The sequence below is a fragment of the Balaenoptera borealis genome, assembly GCF_965194805.1.
Source record: "Balaenoptera borealis genome assembly, chromosome: 7".
Lineage (NCBI taxonomy): Eukaryota > Metazoa > Chordata > Mammalia > Artiodactyla > Balaenopteridae > Balaenoptera > Balaenoptera borealis.
The window spans coordinates 55,526,909-55,544,921 of NC_138864.1; the positions used below are offsets into that span (position 1 = coordinate 55,526,909).

Genomic DNA, 18,013 nt, shown 5'->3' on the forward strand with positions numbered 1-18,013 from the left:
AAACCAATGCATTAAAAAAAAAAGACCATCAAAAAAGGATGCCATTATTAAATGAATTATGGGGGGAAAAAATCACTATTTCTGAATTCTCTCTCCCCCTAAATTCACTTCTAATACTCTCTGATCCTCTCCACAAAATATAAGATTCTTTGCAGCCATGCCATGCTCTATAAAATGTCTTCACATTATCTTACTTGATCCTTACAAGATCCCTCTGATTATGAGAGTAGATAGCATATCTCTCACTTTATTAATAAAAAACTCAAAACAGAATGGTTAAGTGTCTTATTTCAGGTCATATAGCCAGTAAGAGATAAAATGTTGGTGGGGGCGGGGGGTATCTTAGTCACTTCTGTCTGCTCTAACAGAACACCATAGACTGGGAGGCTTAAACAACAAACATTTATTTCTCACAGTTCTAGAGGCTGGAAGTCCAAGATCAGGGTGCCAGCCTGGTTGGCTTGTCGGTGAAGGCTCTGTTCTTGGTTAACAGATGTCTGTCTTCTTGTTTTATTTTCATATAGTAGACAGTAGAAAGCTCTGGGGTCTTCATCCCCTTACAAGGGCACTGACCCCATACATGAGAATTCTACCCTCATGACCAAACTGTCTCCCAAAGGTCCCATCTCCAAACACCATCACATTAGGAACTCAGGCTTCAACATATGAATTGGGGGCGTTGGAGGGGGGAACACATTTAGTCCATAGCAGGGGCTAAAACTAGAATATCTGCAGGTCTAGTCCTTGGTCACATCTCAAAGAGCTTGACCTCTTGCATCTGACCAGAAACCTTTTCCCAAATCCCACTTCATCCCAGTTGAATGATGTAAACCAAAGAATAACACTTCAGTCACAAAAATATTCAATTAGTGAGACTCAGGAAACTGACCCCAGTGGCCTTCATCAGCTGGTGCCAATGCCTGTCTCTGAGGGCAGGGCTCTGTAACTCCGCAACGGCCCTCAGGGAGGTCATCATGTCCTTCACTGTGCCTTCCAGGCCTGAGTAAGCGTCCCACACGTGGACTTCCTTATCGAGAGACCAGATTTCCTAAAGAAAAGTGACAAAAAACTAGGTCCCCCGAAATAATAATATGTTTTATCATTTTCCTCCTTTGAAAGAATAAATTTACATTTCCCTGGATAGGAAGAAAGTAAAAACATTTAAGTCCCCAGGTTAAAGACTAAAACTAGAGAAACAGAAAAGGATCCACTCACTCATATATTACGAGTCCACTGTGTACAAGCCACTTGGATACACTGGTTTCTTATTCACAGGTTCTAGCTTGATGTCCCATGAGGAAACCCAAGGGTCATTAAGTGTAGAGAATTAATAGAGTTTACAGGACATGTGCAATGAAGAGTGCTTCCTCTAGAAACATAAATAAGCAGGAAACTGAGATTGTTACCTGGATTACTAACATTTTCCTCGGAAGACCTGGCTTGTTTAAATGGTAGCCCTGAAATGCTGGTTACCTTTGCGCATTTGTTCCTTGGAACTAAATAGTCATGATTTTAAGACGTGTCAAATAGGGCCCTTGACTTGGCTGTCTTCTTGGCTCACAGAACAACATCAACAATTGTGAATGAGAAAACCCCTAATAAAACAACAATCCCAGCACAGCACAAAAGGACAGTGCTACTTCTTTAAAAAAAAAAAGAAAAAGAAAAAGGCAAAATATCTTCAACTGAGAGTGGAGGTCAAACTGTCACTCTGAAGTGAGACAGTCCACTAGGCAAGGAGACGGGCAGGGAGTGAGCACAGAAAAGAGGCACAGTGACCCCAGGGCATGCAAAAGAATAATGGGCTGTTCTAGTTAGGGTTCTTGGGAGCAGGATAAAAAGGGCAGAAAAAAATGGGAAGAGTTGGTTGGAGTGGAGCACAGGACTGAGTCGGGGTAAGGATGTTCCGGGGCAAGAAGAAAGCAAAAGGCCCGGCTACTTCTGAACTGCCTTTCATGGCTACGCGTTTGGCTTTATCCAAACATGCATTTGGCTTTATCCAAAGAGGCTTTACTCTCTTCAGAGGGCACAGGGCCGTGGGGACTAGCTATCAAAGCACGAAGTTCAAAAAAGCTCAGTTCTGGGGCTTCCCTGGTGGCGCAGTCATTGAGAATCTGCCTGCCAGTTCAGGGGACACAGGTTCGAGCCCTGGTCTGGGAAGATCCCACATGCCGCGGAGCAACTAGGCCCGTGAGCCACAATTACTGAACCTGCGCGTCTGGAGCCTGTGCTCCACAACAAGAGAGGCCACGATAGTGAGAGGCCTGCGCACCGCAATGAAGAGTGGCCCCCACTTGCTGCAACTAGAGAAAGCCCTCACACAGAAACGAAGACCCAACACAGCCATAAAAAAATAAATAAATAAATAAAATCCCAAAGTTTACAAAAAAAAAAAAAAAAGCTCAGTTCTGTTACATTGAGCCCCCTTGCAATATTGGAGTGGGCAGTAATAAGAACAAAGATCACAGTATTCCATACACATCCACAAGGTACCCCAACTAGTTGCCCCAAAGTCCACAACCGAAAGGTACCTCTGAAGATACAGTACGCTTACAGCTGCTAGGGAAAGAATTCGACAGCTTTCGTAAGCCTAACCCCTCAGCCCTGCTCTTCACCACCCCACCTCCATTCTAGACAGCCATAGGCAGCGCCTGATGATAGCCACTGCTCATCAATTCATTAGCCCTAATATGCTTTTATCCACTCATTCACAGAAAGGTAGGCTTGATTACAAGTGCAACTGGCTGAGAGTGAAAAAAAAAAAAATCCTGTCTCAAATCATCCTGTTTGAAGTAAATAAGGACATGCGGTCCAGCACAGCAGACACTAGGTTAGGGAAGATGGAAGAAGGTGGTGCTGAGGAAGATAAATCATTGTCGCAGACAGTTATGGAACTTGCCTTGGCAAACCTTCTGAGTTCCACATCCATCTGTTCCACATTAATCTGTCTCCACTGGGTTTTAGTCCAATTATCAATGCTTCTCTGAAAACGCACAAGCAGATAAAAGTGTCAACAACATTTGGTGAAAGCAAGTCTCTGCAGCAAAATATCTAAACTGATGATACACAGTGACTCCACCATCCAGGGGAAAGTCAATTATTTAAGTATTAACTGCACCTGTCAAAACTTCCCCACCACAAAAACAAAAAAGTTGTCAGAACATGTCAAACCTAAGGCTAAAACATTCTGATATGTTAATTTCTAGAAGCAATGACAAATTCCATACACATACCATCATTATCATTTAATCCTGAATACTCTGAATGAATTGATAAATAATGTTACCATTAAATACCATATTTTTATAATTCTACATATAAGATAAGCTTTCATAAGAAAACCTTCATCCGTTATAGACAAAACTCTCATGAGCTTCTTGACCATATTCTATGCCTTGTTAATATATTTCTTTACTGGCTTTCAACTAACTTCAAAGAAAATAATGTATAACACATATTGCAATACGCCTAGTTCCTAGAACTTATTTTCACACTTAAGTTTGTAACTTAATGAACACAGACAAAGTAACTTTATTTTTAGTTAGGCCTGTTTATATATGCACACGTACGGAAGTATAACCATGGTGTACAGATCAGTTTGTATGCACAAGTGACCAGATGTGTGTGGTACATAGTAATTTTTGTTTATATCCTACATAACTCTCAAGAAGGATTTGAAGCAGTCAACTCATAATACCAAGTTTCATTCAGAACGGCAAACAAAAAGCACTGATAATTCAGAGATATCTGAACTCTAATTCTGGGGAAAAAGTCTAATACCCACATATTTTAAGACACTATAAAACCCAAATAGAATGATAGAGACACTAAAAATCGCATACTTATACAAAAGAAATACTAAAAGAAAAAAAGCATGCTTTCAAAAAGCAGTGTCTTACCTTAACATAAATAATGACATCCCAGAGCCCCTTAAGCAATGTTATCTCTCTGCGACACTGCTTCATTTGTTTGTACTCTGGAAGAGCCACTTCAAAAAGATGAGTAGATTCTTGCATCTGCAACATTTCTTCTTCTAATGCCTCAAGCTCTTGATTTGCCTAAGGAGAAAACACATACACATGCACACAAACACACTTAATAACCAATGAACTGCCAGAGAAGAAGAGCCACAGCGTTGTGTAGCTCTGGTTATGTCAACATTTACAACTTTGATTTTTAAAAAAAAAATAGAAAGAAATCTGAAGTATAATTATTGGTAAAATAGGGGCTTTAGATGAGCAAACTCACAACTACTCAAAAAAGTTAGAGTAGACGATCAGTAAATACAGTAATGTTATCAATACCCTCCCTATACATTATTTCAGCAAAATCTGCTCTGGTATCAAATTGCTATGAATACAAATTTTCCTCTTGATGTTCATCATACAGCTGGGGACGACTTTGCTGGGGAGCAAAAGACAAGGTGCTAGAAACTTCCACTTAAGAATAAATCAGAGGCTGGATTAAAGATGGCGGAAGAGTAAAACGCAGAGATCACCTTGTTTCCCACAGATACAGTAGAAATACATCTACACGTGGAACTGCTCCTACAGAACACCCACTGAACGCTGGCAGAAGACGTCAGACCTCCCAAAAGGCAAGAAAATCCCCACGCACTTGGGTAGGGCAAAAGGAAAAATAAATAACAGAGACAAAAGAATAGGGACGGGACCTGCACCAGTGGGAGGGAGCTGTGAAGCAGGAAAGGTTTCCACACACTAGGAAGCCCCTTCACGGGCGGAGACTGCAGGTGGCAGAGGGGGGAAGCTTCGGAGCCGCGGAGGAGAGCGCAGCAACAGGGGTGCGGAGGGCAAAGCAGAGAGATTCCCACGCGGAGGATCGGCGCCGAGCAGCACTCACCAGCCCGAGAGGCTTGTCTGCTCACCCGGCGGGGCAGGCGGGGCTGGGAGCTGAGGCTCCGGCTTCGGTGCTAGCCGGGAGGGAGTCCGGGAAAAAGTCTGCAGCTGCCGAAGAGGCAAGAGACTTTTTCTTGCCTCTTTGTTTCACGGCACGCAAGGAGAGGGGATTCAGAGCGCTGCCTAAACGAGCTCCAAAGACGGGCGCGAGCCACGGCTATCAGCGCAGACCCCAGGGACGGGCAGGAGATGCTAAGGCTGCTGCTGCCGCCACCAAGAAGCCTGTGTGTGAGCACAGCTCACTCTCCACACCGCCCCTCCCAGGAGCCGGTGCAGCCTGCCACGGCCAGGCTCCCGTGATCCGGGGACAACTTCCCTGGGAGAACGCACGGCGCCTCAGGCTGGTGCAACGTCATGCCGGCCGCTGCCGCCGCAGGCTCGCCCGACACTCCGTACCCCTCCTTCCCACCGTCCTGAGTGAGCCAGAGACCCCCAAGCAGCTGCTCCATTAACCCCGTTCCGTCTGGGTGGGGAACGGACGCCCTCAGGCGACCTACACGCAGAGGCGGGTCCAAATCCAAAGTTGAACCCTGGGAGCTGTGCGAACAAAGAAGAGAAAGGGAAATCTCTCCCAGCAGCCTCAGAAGCAGCAGATTAAAGCTCCACAAACAACTTAATGTGCCTGCATCTGTTGAATACCTGAATAGACAACGAATCATCCCAAATTCAGGAGGTGGACTTTGGGAGCAGGATATATTAAATTTTCCCCTTTTCCTTTTTTTGTGAGTGTATATGTGTATGCTTCTGGGGGAGATTTTGTCTGTATAGCTTTGCTTTCACCATTAGTCCTAGGGTTTGGTCCGTCCGTTTTTTTCTTTTCTTTTTTTACTTAAAAAATTTTTTTTTCCTAATAAATGTTTTCTTAATAATTTTTCCCTTATTTTCTATTTTTAGAAATCAAAAAAAATTTTTTAATAAGTTTTTTCATATTTCTTATTTTTAAAAATTAAAAAAAAATTTTTCTTAATAAATTTATTCTTATTTTTTTCTTATTTTTTATTATAATAGTTTTATTTTATTTTATTTTATCCTCTTTCTTTCTTTCTTTCTATTTTTTTCTCCCTTTTATTCTGAGCCATGTGGATGAAAGGCTCCTGGTGCTCCAGCCAGGCATCAGGGCTGTGCCTCTGAGGTGGGAGAGCCAACTTCAGGACACTGGTCCACGAAAGACCTCCCAGCTCAACGTAATACCAAACAGCAAAAATCTCTCAGAGATCTCCATCTCAACATCAAGACCCAGCTTCATTCAACGACCAGCAAGCTACAGTGCTGGACACCCTATGCCAAACAACTAGCAAGACAGGAACACAGCCCCATCCATTAGCAGAGAGGCTGCCTAAAATCATAATAAGGCCACACACACCCAAAAACACACCACCAGACGTGGACGTGCCCACCAGAAAGACAAGATCCAACCTCATTCACCAGAACACAGGCAGTAGTCCCCTCCACCAGGAAGCCTACACAACCCACTGAACCGACCTTAGCCACTGGGGACAGTTACCAAAAACAACGGGAACTACGAACCTGCAGCCTGTGAAAAGGAGACCCCAAACACAGTAAGATAAGCAAAATAAGAAGACAAAAAAACACACAACAGTTGAAGGAGCAGGGTCAAAACACACCAGACCTAACAAATGAAGAGGAAATAGGCAGTCTACCTGAAAAAGAATTCAGAATAATGATAGTAAGGATGATCCAAAATCTTGGAAATAGAATAGACAAAATGCAAGAAACACTTAACAAGGACGTAGAAGAACTAAAGAGGAACCAAGCAACGATGAAAAACACAATAAATGAAATTAAAAATACTCTAGACGGGATCAATAGCAGAATAACTGAGGCAGAAGAACGGATAAATGACCTGGAAGATAAAATAGTGGAAATAACTACTGCAGAGCACAATAAAGAAAAAAGAATGAAAAGAACTGAGGACAGTCTCAGAGACCTCTGGGACAACATTAAACGCACCAACATTCGAATTATAGGGGTCCCAGAAGAAGAAGAGAAAAAGAAAGGGACTGAGAAAATATTTGAAGAGATTATAGTTGAAAACTACCCTAATATGGGAAAGGAAATAGTTAATCAAGTCCTGGAAACAGAGAGTCCCATACAGGATAAATCCAAGGAGAAACATGCCAAGACACATATTAATCAAACTATCAAAAATTAAATATAAAGAAAACATATTAAAAGCAGCAAGGGAAAAACAACAAATAACACACAAGGGAATCCCCATAAGGTTAACAGCTGATCTTTCAGCAGAAACTCTGCAAGCCAGAAGGGAGTGGCAGGATATACTTAAAGTGATGAAGGAGAAAAACCTACAACCAAGGTTACTCTACCCAGCAAGGATCTCATTCAGATTTGATGGAGAAATTAAAACCTTTACAGACAAGCCAAAGCTGAGAGAGTTCAGCACCACCAAACCAGCTTTACAACAAATGCTAAAGGAACTTCTCTAGGCAAGAAACACAAGAGAAGGAAAACACCTACAATACCAAACCCAAAATATTTAAGAAAATGGGAATAGGAACATACATATCGATAATTACCTTAAATGTAAATGGATTAAATGCTCCCACCAAAGGACACATACTGGCTGAATGGATACAAAAACAAGACCCATATATATGCTGTCTACAAGAGACCCACTTCAGACCTAGAGACACATACAGACTGAAAGCGAGGGGATGGAAAAAGATATTCCATGCAAATGGAAATCAAAAGAAAGCTGGAGTAGCAATTCTCATATCAGACAAAATAGACTTTAAAATAAAGACTGTTACAAGAGACAAAGAAGGACACTATATAATGATCAAGGGATTGATCCAAGAGGAAGGTATAACAATTGTAAATATTTATGCACCCAACATATGAGCACCTCAACACATAAGGCAAATGTTAACAGCCATAAAAGGGGAAATCGACAGTAACACAATCATATTAGGGGACTTTAACACCCCACTTTCACCAATGGACAGATCATCCAAAATGAAAATAAATAAGGAAACACAAGCTTTAAATGATACATTAAACAAGGTGGACTTAATTGATATTTATAGGACATTCCACCCAAAAACAACAGAATACACATTTTTCTCAAGTGCTCATGGAACATTCTCCAGGATAGAGCATATCTTGGGTCACAAATCAAGCCTCGGTAAATTTAAGAAAACTGAAATCGTATCAAGTATCTTTTCCGACCACAACGCTATGAGACTAGATATCAATTACAGGAAAAGATCTGTAAAAACTACAAACACATGGAGGCTACACAATACACTACTTAATAACGAAGTGATCACTGAAGAAATCAAAGGGGAAATCAAAAAATACCTAGAAACAAATGACAATGGAGACATGATGACCCAAAACCTATGGGATGCAGCAAAAGCAGTTCTAAGAGGGAAGTTTGTAGCAATACAAGCCTACCTCAAGAAACAGGAAACATCTCGAATAAACAACCTAACCTTGCACCTAAAGCAATTAGAGAAAGAAGAGCAAAAAAAACCCCAAAGCTAGCAGAAGGAAAGAAATCATAAAGATAAGATCAGAAATAAATGAAAAAGAAATGAAGGAAACAATAGCAAAAATCAATGAAACTAAAAGCTGGATCTTCGCGAAGATAAACAAAATTGATAAACCATTAGCCAGACTCATGAAGAGAAAAAGGGAGAAGACTCAAATCAATAGAATTAGAAATGAAAACGGAGAAGTAACCACTGACACTGCAGAAATACAAACGATCATGAGAGATTACTACAAGCAACTCTATGCCAATAAAATGGACAACCTGGAAGAAATGGACAGATGCTTAGAAATGCACAACCTGCCGAGACTGAACCAGGAAGAAATAGAAAATATGAACAGACCAATCACAAGCACTGAAATTGAAACTGTGATTAAAAATCTTCCAACAAACAAAAGCCCAGGACCAGATGGCTTCACAGGCGAATTCTATCAAACATTTAGAGAAGAGCTAACACCTATCCTTCTCAAATTCTTCCAAAATATTGCAGAGGGAGGAACACTCCCCAACTCATTCTACGAGGCTACCAGCACCCTGATACCAAAACCAGACAAAGATGTCACAAAGAAAGAAAACTACAGGCCAATATCACTGATGAACATAGATGCAAAAATCCTCAACAAAATACTAGCAAACAGAATCCAACAGCACATTAAAAGGATCATACACCATGATCAAGTGGGGTTTATTCCAGGAATGCAAGGATTCTTCAATATATGCAAATCAATCAACGTGATACATCATATTAACAAATTGAAGGAGAAAAACCATATGATCATCTCAATAGATGCAGAGAAAGCTTTCGACAAAATTCAACACCCATTTATGATAAAAGCCCTGCAGAAAGTAGGCATAGAGGGAACTTTCCTCAACATAATAAAGGCCATATATGACAAACCCACAGCCAACATCATCCTCAATGGTGAAAAACTGAAAGCATTTCCTCTAATATCAGGAACAAGACAAGGTTGCCCACTCTCACCACTATTATTCAACATAGTTTTGGAAGTGTTAGCCACAGCAATCAGAGAAGAAAAAGAAATAAAAGGAATCCAAATAGGAAAACAAGAAGTAAAGCTGTTACTGTTTGCAGATGACATGATACTATACATAGAGAATCCTAAAGATGCCACCAGAAAACTACTAGAGCTAATCAATGAATTTGGTAAAGTAGCAGGATACAAAATTAATGCACAGAAATCTCTTGCATTCCTATATACTAATGATGAAAAATCTGAAAGTGAAATTAAGAAAACACTCCCGTTTACCACTGCAACAAAAAGAATAAAATATCTAGGAATAAACCTACTTAAGGAGACAAAACACCTGTATGCAGAAAATTATAGGACACTGATGAAAGAAATTAAAGAGGATACAAATACATGGAGAGATATACCATGTTCTTGGATTGGAAGAGTCAACATTGTGAAAATGACTCCACTACCCAAAGCAATCTACAGATTCAATGCAATCCCTATCAAACTACCATTGGCATTTTCCACAGAACTAGAACAAAAAATTTCACAATTTGTATGGAGACACAAAAGACCCTGAATAGCCAAAGCAATCTTGAGAACGAAAAATGGAGCTGGAGGAATCAGGCTCCCTGACTTCAGACTATATTACAAAGCTACAGTAATCAAGACAGTTTGGTACTGGCACAAAAACAGAAATATAGATCAATGGAACAGGATAGAAAGCCCAGAGATAAACCCACGCACATATGGTCACCTTATCTTCGATAAAGGAGGCAAGCATATACAATGGAGAAAAGACAGTCTCTTCAATAAGTGGTGCTGGGAAAATTGGACAGGTACATGTAAAAGTATGAAATTAGAACACTCCCTGACACCATACACAAAAATAAACTCAAAGTGGATAAAAGACCTAAGTGTAAGGCCAGACACTATCAAACTCTTAGAGGAAAACATAGGCAGAACACTCTATGACATAAATCACAGCAAGATCCTTTTTGACCCAGCCCCTAGAGAAATGGAAATAAAAACACAAATAAACAAATGGGACCTAATGAAACTTAAAAGCTTTTGCACAGCAAAGGAAACCATAAACAAGACAAAAAGACAACCCTCAGAATGGGAGAAAATATTTGCAAATGAAGCAACTGACAAAGGATTAATCTCCAAGATTTACAAGCAGCTCATGCAGCTCAATAACAAAAAAACAAACAACCCAATCCAAAAATGGGCAGAAGACCTAAATAGACATTTCTCCAAAGAAGATATACAGATTGCCAACAAACACATGAAAGGATGCTCAACATAATTAATCATTAGAGAAATGCAAATCAAAACTGCAATGAGATATCATCTCACACCAGTCAGAATGGCCATGATCAAAAAAATCTACAAACAATAAATACTGGAGAGGGTGTGGAGAGAAGGGAACTCTCTTGCACTGTTGGTGGGAATGTAAATTGATACAGCCACTATGGAGAACAGTATGGAGTTTCCTTAAAAAACTAAAAATAGAACTACCATATGACCCAGCAATCCCACTACTGGGCATATACCCTGAGAAAACCATAATTCAAAAAGAGTCATGTACCAAAATGTTCATTGCAGCTCTATTTACAATAGCCAGGACATGGAAGCAACCTAAGTGTCCATCATCGGATGAATGGATAAAGAAGATGTGGCACATATATACAATGGAATATTACTCAGCCATAAAAAGAAATGAAATGGAGGTATTTGTAATGAGGTGGATGGAGTTAGAGTCTGTCATACAGAGTGAAGTAAGTCGGAAAGAGAAAAACAAATACAGTATGCTAACACATATATATGGAATCTAAGGGAAAAAAAAAAAAAGGTCATGAAGAACCTAGTGGCAAGACGGAAATAAAGACACAGACCTACTAGAGAATGGACTTGAGGATATGGGGAGGGGGAGGGGTGAGATGTGACAGGGTGAGAGAGTGTCATGGACATATATACACTACCAAATGTAAAATAGATAGCTACTGGGAAGCAGCCGCACAGCACAGGGAGATCAGCTCGGTGCTTTGTGACCACCTAGAGGGGTGGGATAGGGAGGGTGGGAGGGAGGGAGACGCAAGAGGGAAGAGATATGGGAACATATGTATATGTATAACGGATTCACTTTGTTATGAAGCAGAAACTAACACACCATTGTAAAGCAATTATACTCCAATAAAGATGTTTAAAAAAAAAAAAAAGAATAAATCACTTCTTTAAAAAAAAGAACTTTCAGCTTTAAAAACTACCCTAGAGATTATCAATACACAGAACATAGTACAGTATGAGAAATTTCACCATATGATTATATTTACCAAGGCTCCCTCCCCTAACCATCCCATCGATGTACAACAGTTTATGTTTTACACCAAATATAAGCTGACTCATCTTTTTCTTTCTTGATAAACCAACTCTTATTTTTAGTTTTTATTAACATAGTAGTGTATTAATATGGTCAAGTGCAAGGAGTACGGAAGAGCTTGCAATGCAGGAAAAGCTGGAAACACAGGCACTCTCTCCAGTTCTTCTGGGGGCTGTTTCTCAAACTCTCAGCTCTGTGCACAAGTTGCTGCTTCTTGATTTATCAAGTTTAGACATTACAAACCTAACTGGCTTTGCAAACAAAGGATTTAACTTTGTTTTTCCACTTTACATTTTCTCCCAACGTTCTCTCAATATCCCAAATTTCTATTACTTTAGTTTTTTTGAGTTTCTTTTTAACTTTAAATACCCACGGTTAATCATTTATCCACTTTCAACTCTCTTAATTTCCTACTATGTAAATTAGGATATTAGGACTCTAACATTCTTTCATGATACAGGTTATATGTTTCATTTCACATGTAATACTTTTATAAACATTAACTGCAATTCTCTTGGTTTTACTAATGTTATTAGAAAAATTCCATACACATAAAAGGACGTGGCTGTGAGCATACACACCATCCAGCTTAGGAAATACTATGTTACTAATAACTTTTAATGACCTTCTTAATTTTATCCCTCTCCTTCCCACTACAAATATAATCACTAAATTTTTATTTACTACTACTGATTTTATAATATTTTCACTACATGTTCGTACTGCTAAATGCTAAACCGTTAAAATTTATGTCTTAAAATTTATATGAATAGTTTTATACTATATATTAAGACATTTCAATATTTATTTTTGAGGTACATCTACATATTCATGAAGAGTATGTATGAAGTTCATTCATTTCTACTACTTTATAGTACTACCTAGTATGAATAAACTACAATTAATTTATTCTACTGCTGATGGTTATGTAGGATTTTCCTGTATTTCACCATTAGCACTAATGCTACTAGGATTTTTATGCCCCCTGGTATAAATGGTTTATACAGAGTTTCGTTATCCTTTAATGGGTTAAAAATGTCTTCCAAGAGTTTCTATCATGAATGAATGTTGAATGATACCTAAAGATCTTTTGGCATTTCTTAAGATGGTTATATGACTTTTCTCTTAATCTGTAAATATGATGAATTATATTCATTTTCTAATGTTAAACATTTCCCTGGAATGAACCCAACCTATTTATAAATTGGATTATTTGATTACATTTTGTTTAGTTAGTTTGCATCTATGTGTACCAAAAAGAGTGGCTTATCAGGACTTCCCTGGTGGTGCAGTGGTTGAAAATCCACCTGCCAATGCAGGGAACATGGGTTCGATCGCTGGTGCAGGAAGATCCCACATGCCACGGAGCGACTAAGCCTGTGCACCACAACTACTGAGCCTGCGCTCTAGAGCCCACGAGCCACAACTACTGAGCCCGCATGCCTGGAGCCCATGCTCCGCAACAAGATAAGCCACTGCAATGAGAAGCCAGCGCACAACAAGGAAGGCAGCAACTAGAGACAAAGGCTGCGTGCAGCTTTGAAGACCCAATGCAACCAAAAGTAAATAAATAAATTTATAAAAAGAAAAAAAGAAAGGCTTATCATTTTTCCTTTCTCATACTGTCCTTTCACAAAAATAAGACATGCTTCACAGAGTAATCTTTGAGTGTTCATTCTTCTTCCGGTCTCTGGAATCATATGAATGAGATCTGTTTCTTGAAAGCTTCTTGGAATTAACCTGTAATGCTATCAGGGCCTGCTGTTCTCTCTGTTTTAAATTAATGGTTTATCTTTTTATTTTCCTACTGGTTAATTTTTCATAGTTATAGGACTATTCAGCTGTGTTCTTTTTTTTTAAATTAATTAATTTATTTTTGGCTGCACTGGGTCTTCGTTGCTGTGCGCAGGCTTTCTCTAGTTGCAGCGAGCGGGGGCTACTTTTCGTTGAGGTGCGCGGGCTGCTCATTGTGGTGGCTTCTCTTGTTGTGGAGCACCAGCTCTAGGCGTGCAGGATCAGTAGCTGTGGCTTGCAGGCTCTAGAGCACAGGCTCCGTACTTGTGGCGCACGGGGTTAGTCGCTCTGCGGCATGTGAGATCTTCCTGGACCAGGGCTCGAACCCGTGTCCCCTGCATTGGCAGGCAGATTCTTAACCACTGTGCCACCAGGGAAGTCCCTGTGTTACTTCTTGAGATACTTTTAGTAAATTATATTTTTCCAGAAATGTATCCATTTTGCTTAAATTTTAAATTTCTTATTGATTGTACTCTACGATCTTTTGAATTTCTGCTCTTTCTGTACTATCATTCCCTATTTATTCCTAAGATTGTTGATTCTCCAACAGAGATTTGTCAATATAACTAGTCTTTTCTAATTATATTGAGAATCAAATTTGGCTTTGTCCTCTCTTTTCTTGAAATATACACACTGGAACTTATTTCAGTGATGATTTGTTGGTGGTTAATGCGCTATCTTTGTTTATCTGAAATATGCTCTTGTTATTGAAATATAATTTTACACAGGAGAATTGGGAAAAAATCATCCACTACCTTTTGGCTTCCATTGTTGCTGATGACAAATATGCTCTTAGCCCAGTCATCATTTCTAACAGGTAATCTGTCTTTTCTATCTGGTTGCTTTAAAGGTCTTCTCTTTGCCTTTGGTATTCTGTAGTTCATTGTGATGTGTCTAGATGTTGACTTTGTATTTATCCTGGTTGGCGGTCAGTGAATTTCCTCAATCTATTGATTCATGCTTTGACCAGTTCTAGAAAAATCTCAGCTACTACATCTCTATTGCTTGTCTAATATTCTGTGTATTCTCTCTTCCAGGAAGTCTGAGTAAAAGAGTTAGACATCATTTGAACTTCTTACTCTGTCTCTTAATCTCTTTTGTATTTTGCATCTCCTTTCACCTATGTGCTGCCTTTTAAGTGAGTTCTTCCAATGTCATTTGCATTTCACTAATCCTCTTTTCAGTTAGTTCTTTAACCCCTGCTGAGTTGTATCTTTTATTTTTCATTTCCATAAGTTTCTGGCCCTTTTTCAAACTCAGTTGATCATTTTTGATAGTCTCAAAACTGAGAACTTGCTCATTTTTTTCAATGTTATCTTTTATTTCCTGAATACATGTCTTCTTCTTCTTCTTCTTTTTTTGGCTGTGCCACATGCAGGATCTTAGTTCCCTGACCAGGGATCGAACCCATGCCCTGTGCAGTGGAAGCATGGCATCCTAACCACTGGACCACCAGGGAAGTCCCAATAAATGTCTTCTAATATCTGACATTTCATATGGGTCTGTATCTGTGGTTTGCTCTTTCTGTTGGCCCTTATGCACGATGGTGTGTTTGTTTTATTGTAAACTCAAATTTAACTGAATTTAATCTGTTGGACCCCTGAGGAGATTAGAATAAGAGCACCTTATTCTCTTCTACCCAGAGAAGATTTGGATTTGCTTCTACTATGTGCTAAGAAGAGCTACTTGTAACCATATCAGTTTCCTAGCCTGGAAATTGCTTAACCATAGGGGTAGTATAAAATTACACCATAACCCTTGGGAGAACAGGCCTATGTTTACCAATTCCCAGAGGATCCTTTTCTATTTTTTTCGCCCTATTCAGAGCAAGGTCTGATGGGTCATCTCATAGGCTCCCTGTGCAGGCTGCAGATTTTTCCCAGCCCACCCTTTCACTAAGCGTGTAACCTCTTAAAAGCATCTCCTAGTTTGCCTTGAAAGGGTTAATCACAAAGTTCTAGAGTTCTGGTACTTTGATTTGCCCCTACAGCAGCACAGGCTTTTATGTTTCCCACTGCTTTCCATCCTGGTTTCAGCTACTCTATTTCCCTGCCTCTTGCTTTCTTGGGAGTTCAGCAATAGATTTAAAGTCACATATTTGTGAACATGTTTCAGCATCTGTTTTACAAGATGGATTTTCAAAATGTCTAGTCAACCATACTCCCCAGAGCCAACAGCCCTTTTATTTATTTTTAATTATTTTTCCTATTAGTTATACTAATTCAATTATTCCTAGAAATACAGATCCAGTTATTTTAATTCAACTGTTCACTGTATCTTTGGCTATGAAGAAACAATAGCACACAATATAAATTTACCAAGGTATCAGTTATAAAAGGAGAGATTTACTACACCACTCCCCTGTTCCTGGAGGGTCAATGGTTTCCATCTTTTGGAGTGAGGTGCCTTGAGTACTAGGACCTACCATACCAGCCCAGAACAAACATATACATGACTTTGGCTGAATCTAGTTAAACACTAGATATGCTTGCTGAACAAACACACAAGAAAATGACTTCAAGATAAAGGTAACCAAGTCCTACTATATTCAAAACATCCTCAACACATTTTGTAGGTATGATAAATATCTGCCTTTTAAATATGTAACTATATGGTGTTACAGTATAGCATGCAAATGGTAGGAGTCAATAAATGATAACTGCAGTAAATGTTTACACACAGCACATTGGTTAGTCAAGTAAAAATGTCTCCATATCCACAATCTGTTCAGACCACCTGCAGTTTAGATATAATCTTTTAAAAAAAAACAACTCTATTCGCATACTCTAACCAACTCCCTTTTCAGTGAATATATTAACCACTTTTCTTTAGCCAAGTGAAAGAGAAGACCTCATGCTATTGAATGGTGTTTTCTGAATGGCTGAAAGCAGTCAAAACTAAATTCAATCCAAAATTTGGAAAGAGAAGTAAAAACTGTCAGTTCCAAGTTTTACAGCAGTCTAAGGAGGAAAGGCTATCTCCAGCATGAAGTCAAATCGGGATGGCAGCCTAGATGAACTCAGAAGAATTCCCAGCCCCCAATGCAAACTTCAAAGTCACTTTCTCATTTTGGCTGCTAGGTTAAGAATTCTTACAGAAACAAAAGATATTATTTTTCTAATAAACGTTTAAAACATTTTTTCAATCCTCACGAATTAGTCACCATTTTCAGATTATTTGCCTATTATAGTCATTCTTGTAGTCAATTATAATAAAGTAGTTCATTATAACCTAGGATTAAATGACTCAATAATATTTGTATCCAGAATTAAGATTAAATTATGGGCATTCATTTGAAACTCCCTGAAACACTAGCCACCTCCAGAAAACCATATAACACATACTTGGGGAGTGGGCATGGGGGCAGATACAATGTGTAGTCGGGGGTAGGGGAGAGGACACGGAATCAGGCCTAAGGAGCAAGTATAGGATGAGGCAGTAAACATAAATCAGAGAAAAAAAAAAGAAAAAGTTACGGGCTTTCCTTACTAGGATTAAGAGTTACTAACAAAGTATCACATGGGAAATAGTATAATGGTTAATATTCCTCATTAAAAAAAAAAAGTAGACAGCTAGAATTTTAATACTGATTCTGTCACTAACTGTTATCTCCAACAAGTTACTCAATTATACATGATTGTTTCTTTATCTAAAAAAAAGGAGAATAGAAGCTGTATCAGAGAGATATTGCAAGAACTGAAAGAAATAATGTAAATAATATGTTTAATAAAGTTCTTGATGTATAAAGTGTTTATATGTCAAGAGAAAAACAAATATCGTATATCAACGCATATATGTGGAATCTAGAAAAATGGTACAGATGAACCTATTTGTAGGGTAGGAATAGAGACGTAGATGTAGAGAATGGACATGTGGACACGGCGGGGAAGGGGAGGGTGGGATGAATTGGGAGATTAGGTTTGACATAAATACACTACCATGTGTAAAATAGATAGCTAATGGGAACCTGCTGTATAGCACAGGGAGCTCAGCTCAGTGCTCTGTGATGACCTAGATGGGAGGGATGGGGGGAGGGTGGGAGGGAGGTCCAAGAGGGAGGGGATACAGGTATACATATAGCTGATTCACTTCATTGTTCAGCAGAAACTAACACAACGTTGTAAACCAATTTTACTCCAATTAAAAAAAAAGTAGAATAAAATAAAATGAAAAATAATAGTATTTGTTAGTTTCACTAGTATGAGTACTTTGATGATGACATGATTTAAATCACAATATAATTTCTGGAGAGACATGATTTAAATCACAGTATATTTTACTTGGGGAAAATTGTAACTGGGTTTTAAATAGTTAATTCTCAACACATAACTAATTGCAAAACTAAGGCAAAATATAGCAGTACCTCAGTGTCCAAATTTATTTTTTGAAATAGCTATTATAACACACAAGATAA

At 39.0% G+C, this 18,013-nt stretch overlaps 1 protein-coding gene and 1 long non-coding RNA gene across 4 annotated transcripts in view; one reads left to right on the forward strand and one right to left on the reverse strand.

Annotated features, from left to right (window-relative positions):
* The window catches only part of LOC309631856, a 916,236-nt gene that overhangs the window by 401,955 nt on the left and 496,268 nt on the right, over positions 1-18,013 (forward strand). The gene's annotated exons all lie outside the window — the stretch shown is intronic.
* DNAH11 (dynein axonemal heavy chain 11) overlaps positions 1-18,013 on the reverse strand; it is a 318,101-nt gene that overhangs the window by 233,268 nt on the left and 66,820 nt on the right. For all 3 annotated transcript variants that reach the window (XM_082398151.1, XM_082398152.1, XM_082398153.1), the window contains exons 21-23: positions 3,900-4,058; positions 2,900-2,983; positions 890-1,048 (exon numbers count right to left, since the gene is read on the reverse strand). In XM_082398151.1, coding sequence (XP_082254277.1) covers positions 890-1,048; positions 2,900-2,983; positions 3,900-4,058 — 402 coding nt within the window. The remainder of the gene's footprint in view (positions 1-889; positions 1,049-2,899; positions 2,984-3,899; positions 4,059-18,013) is intronic.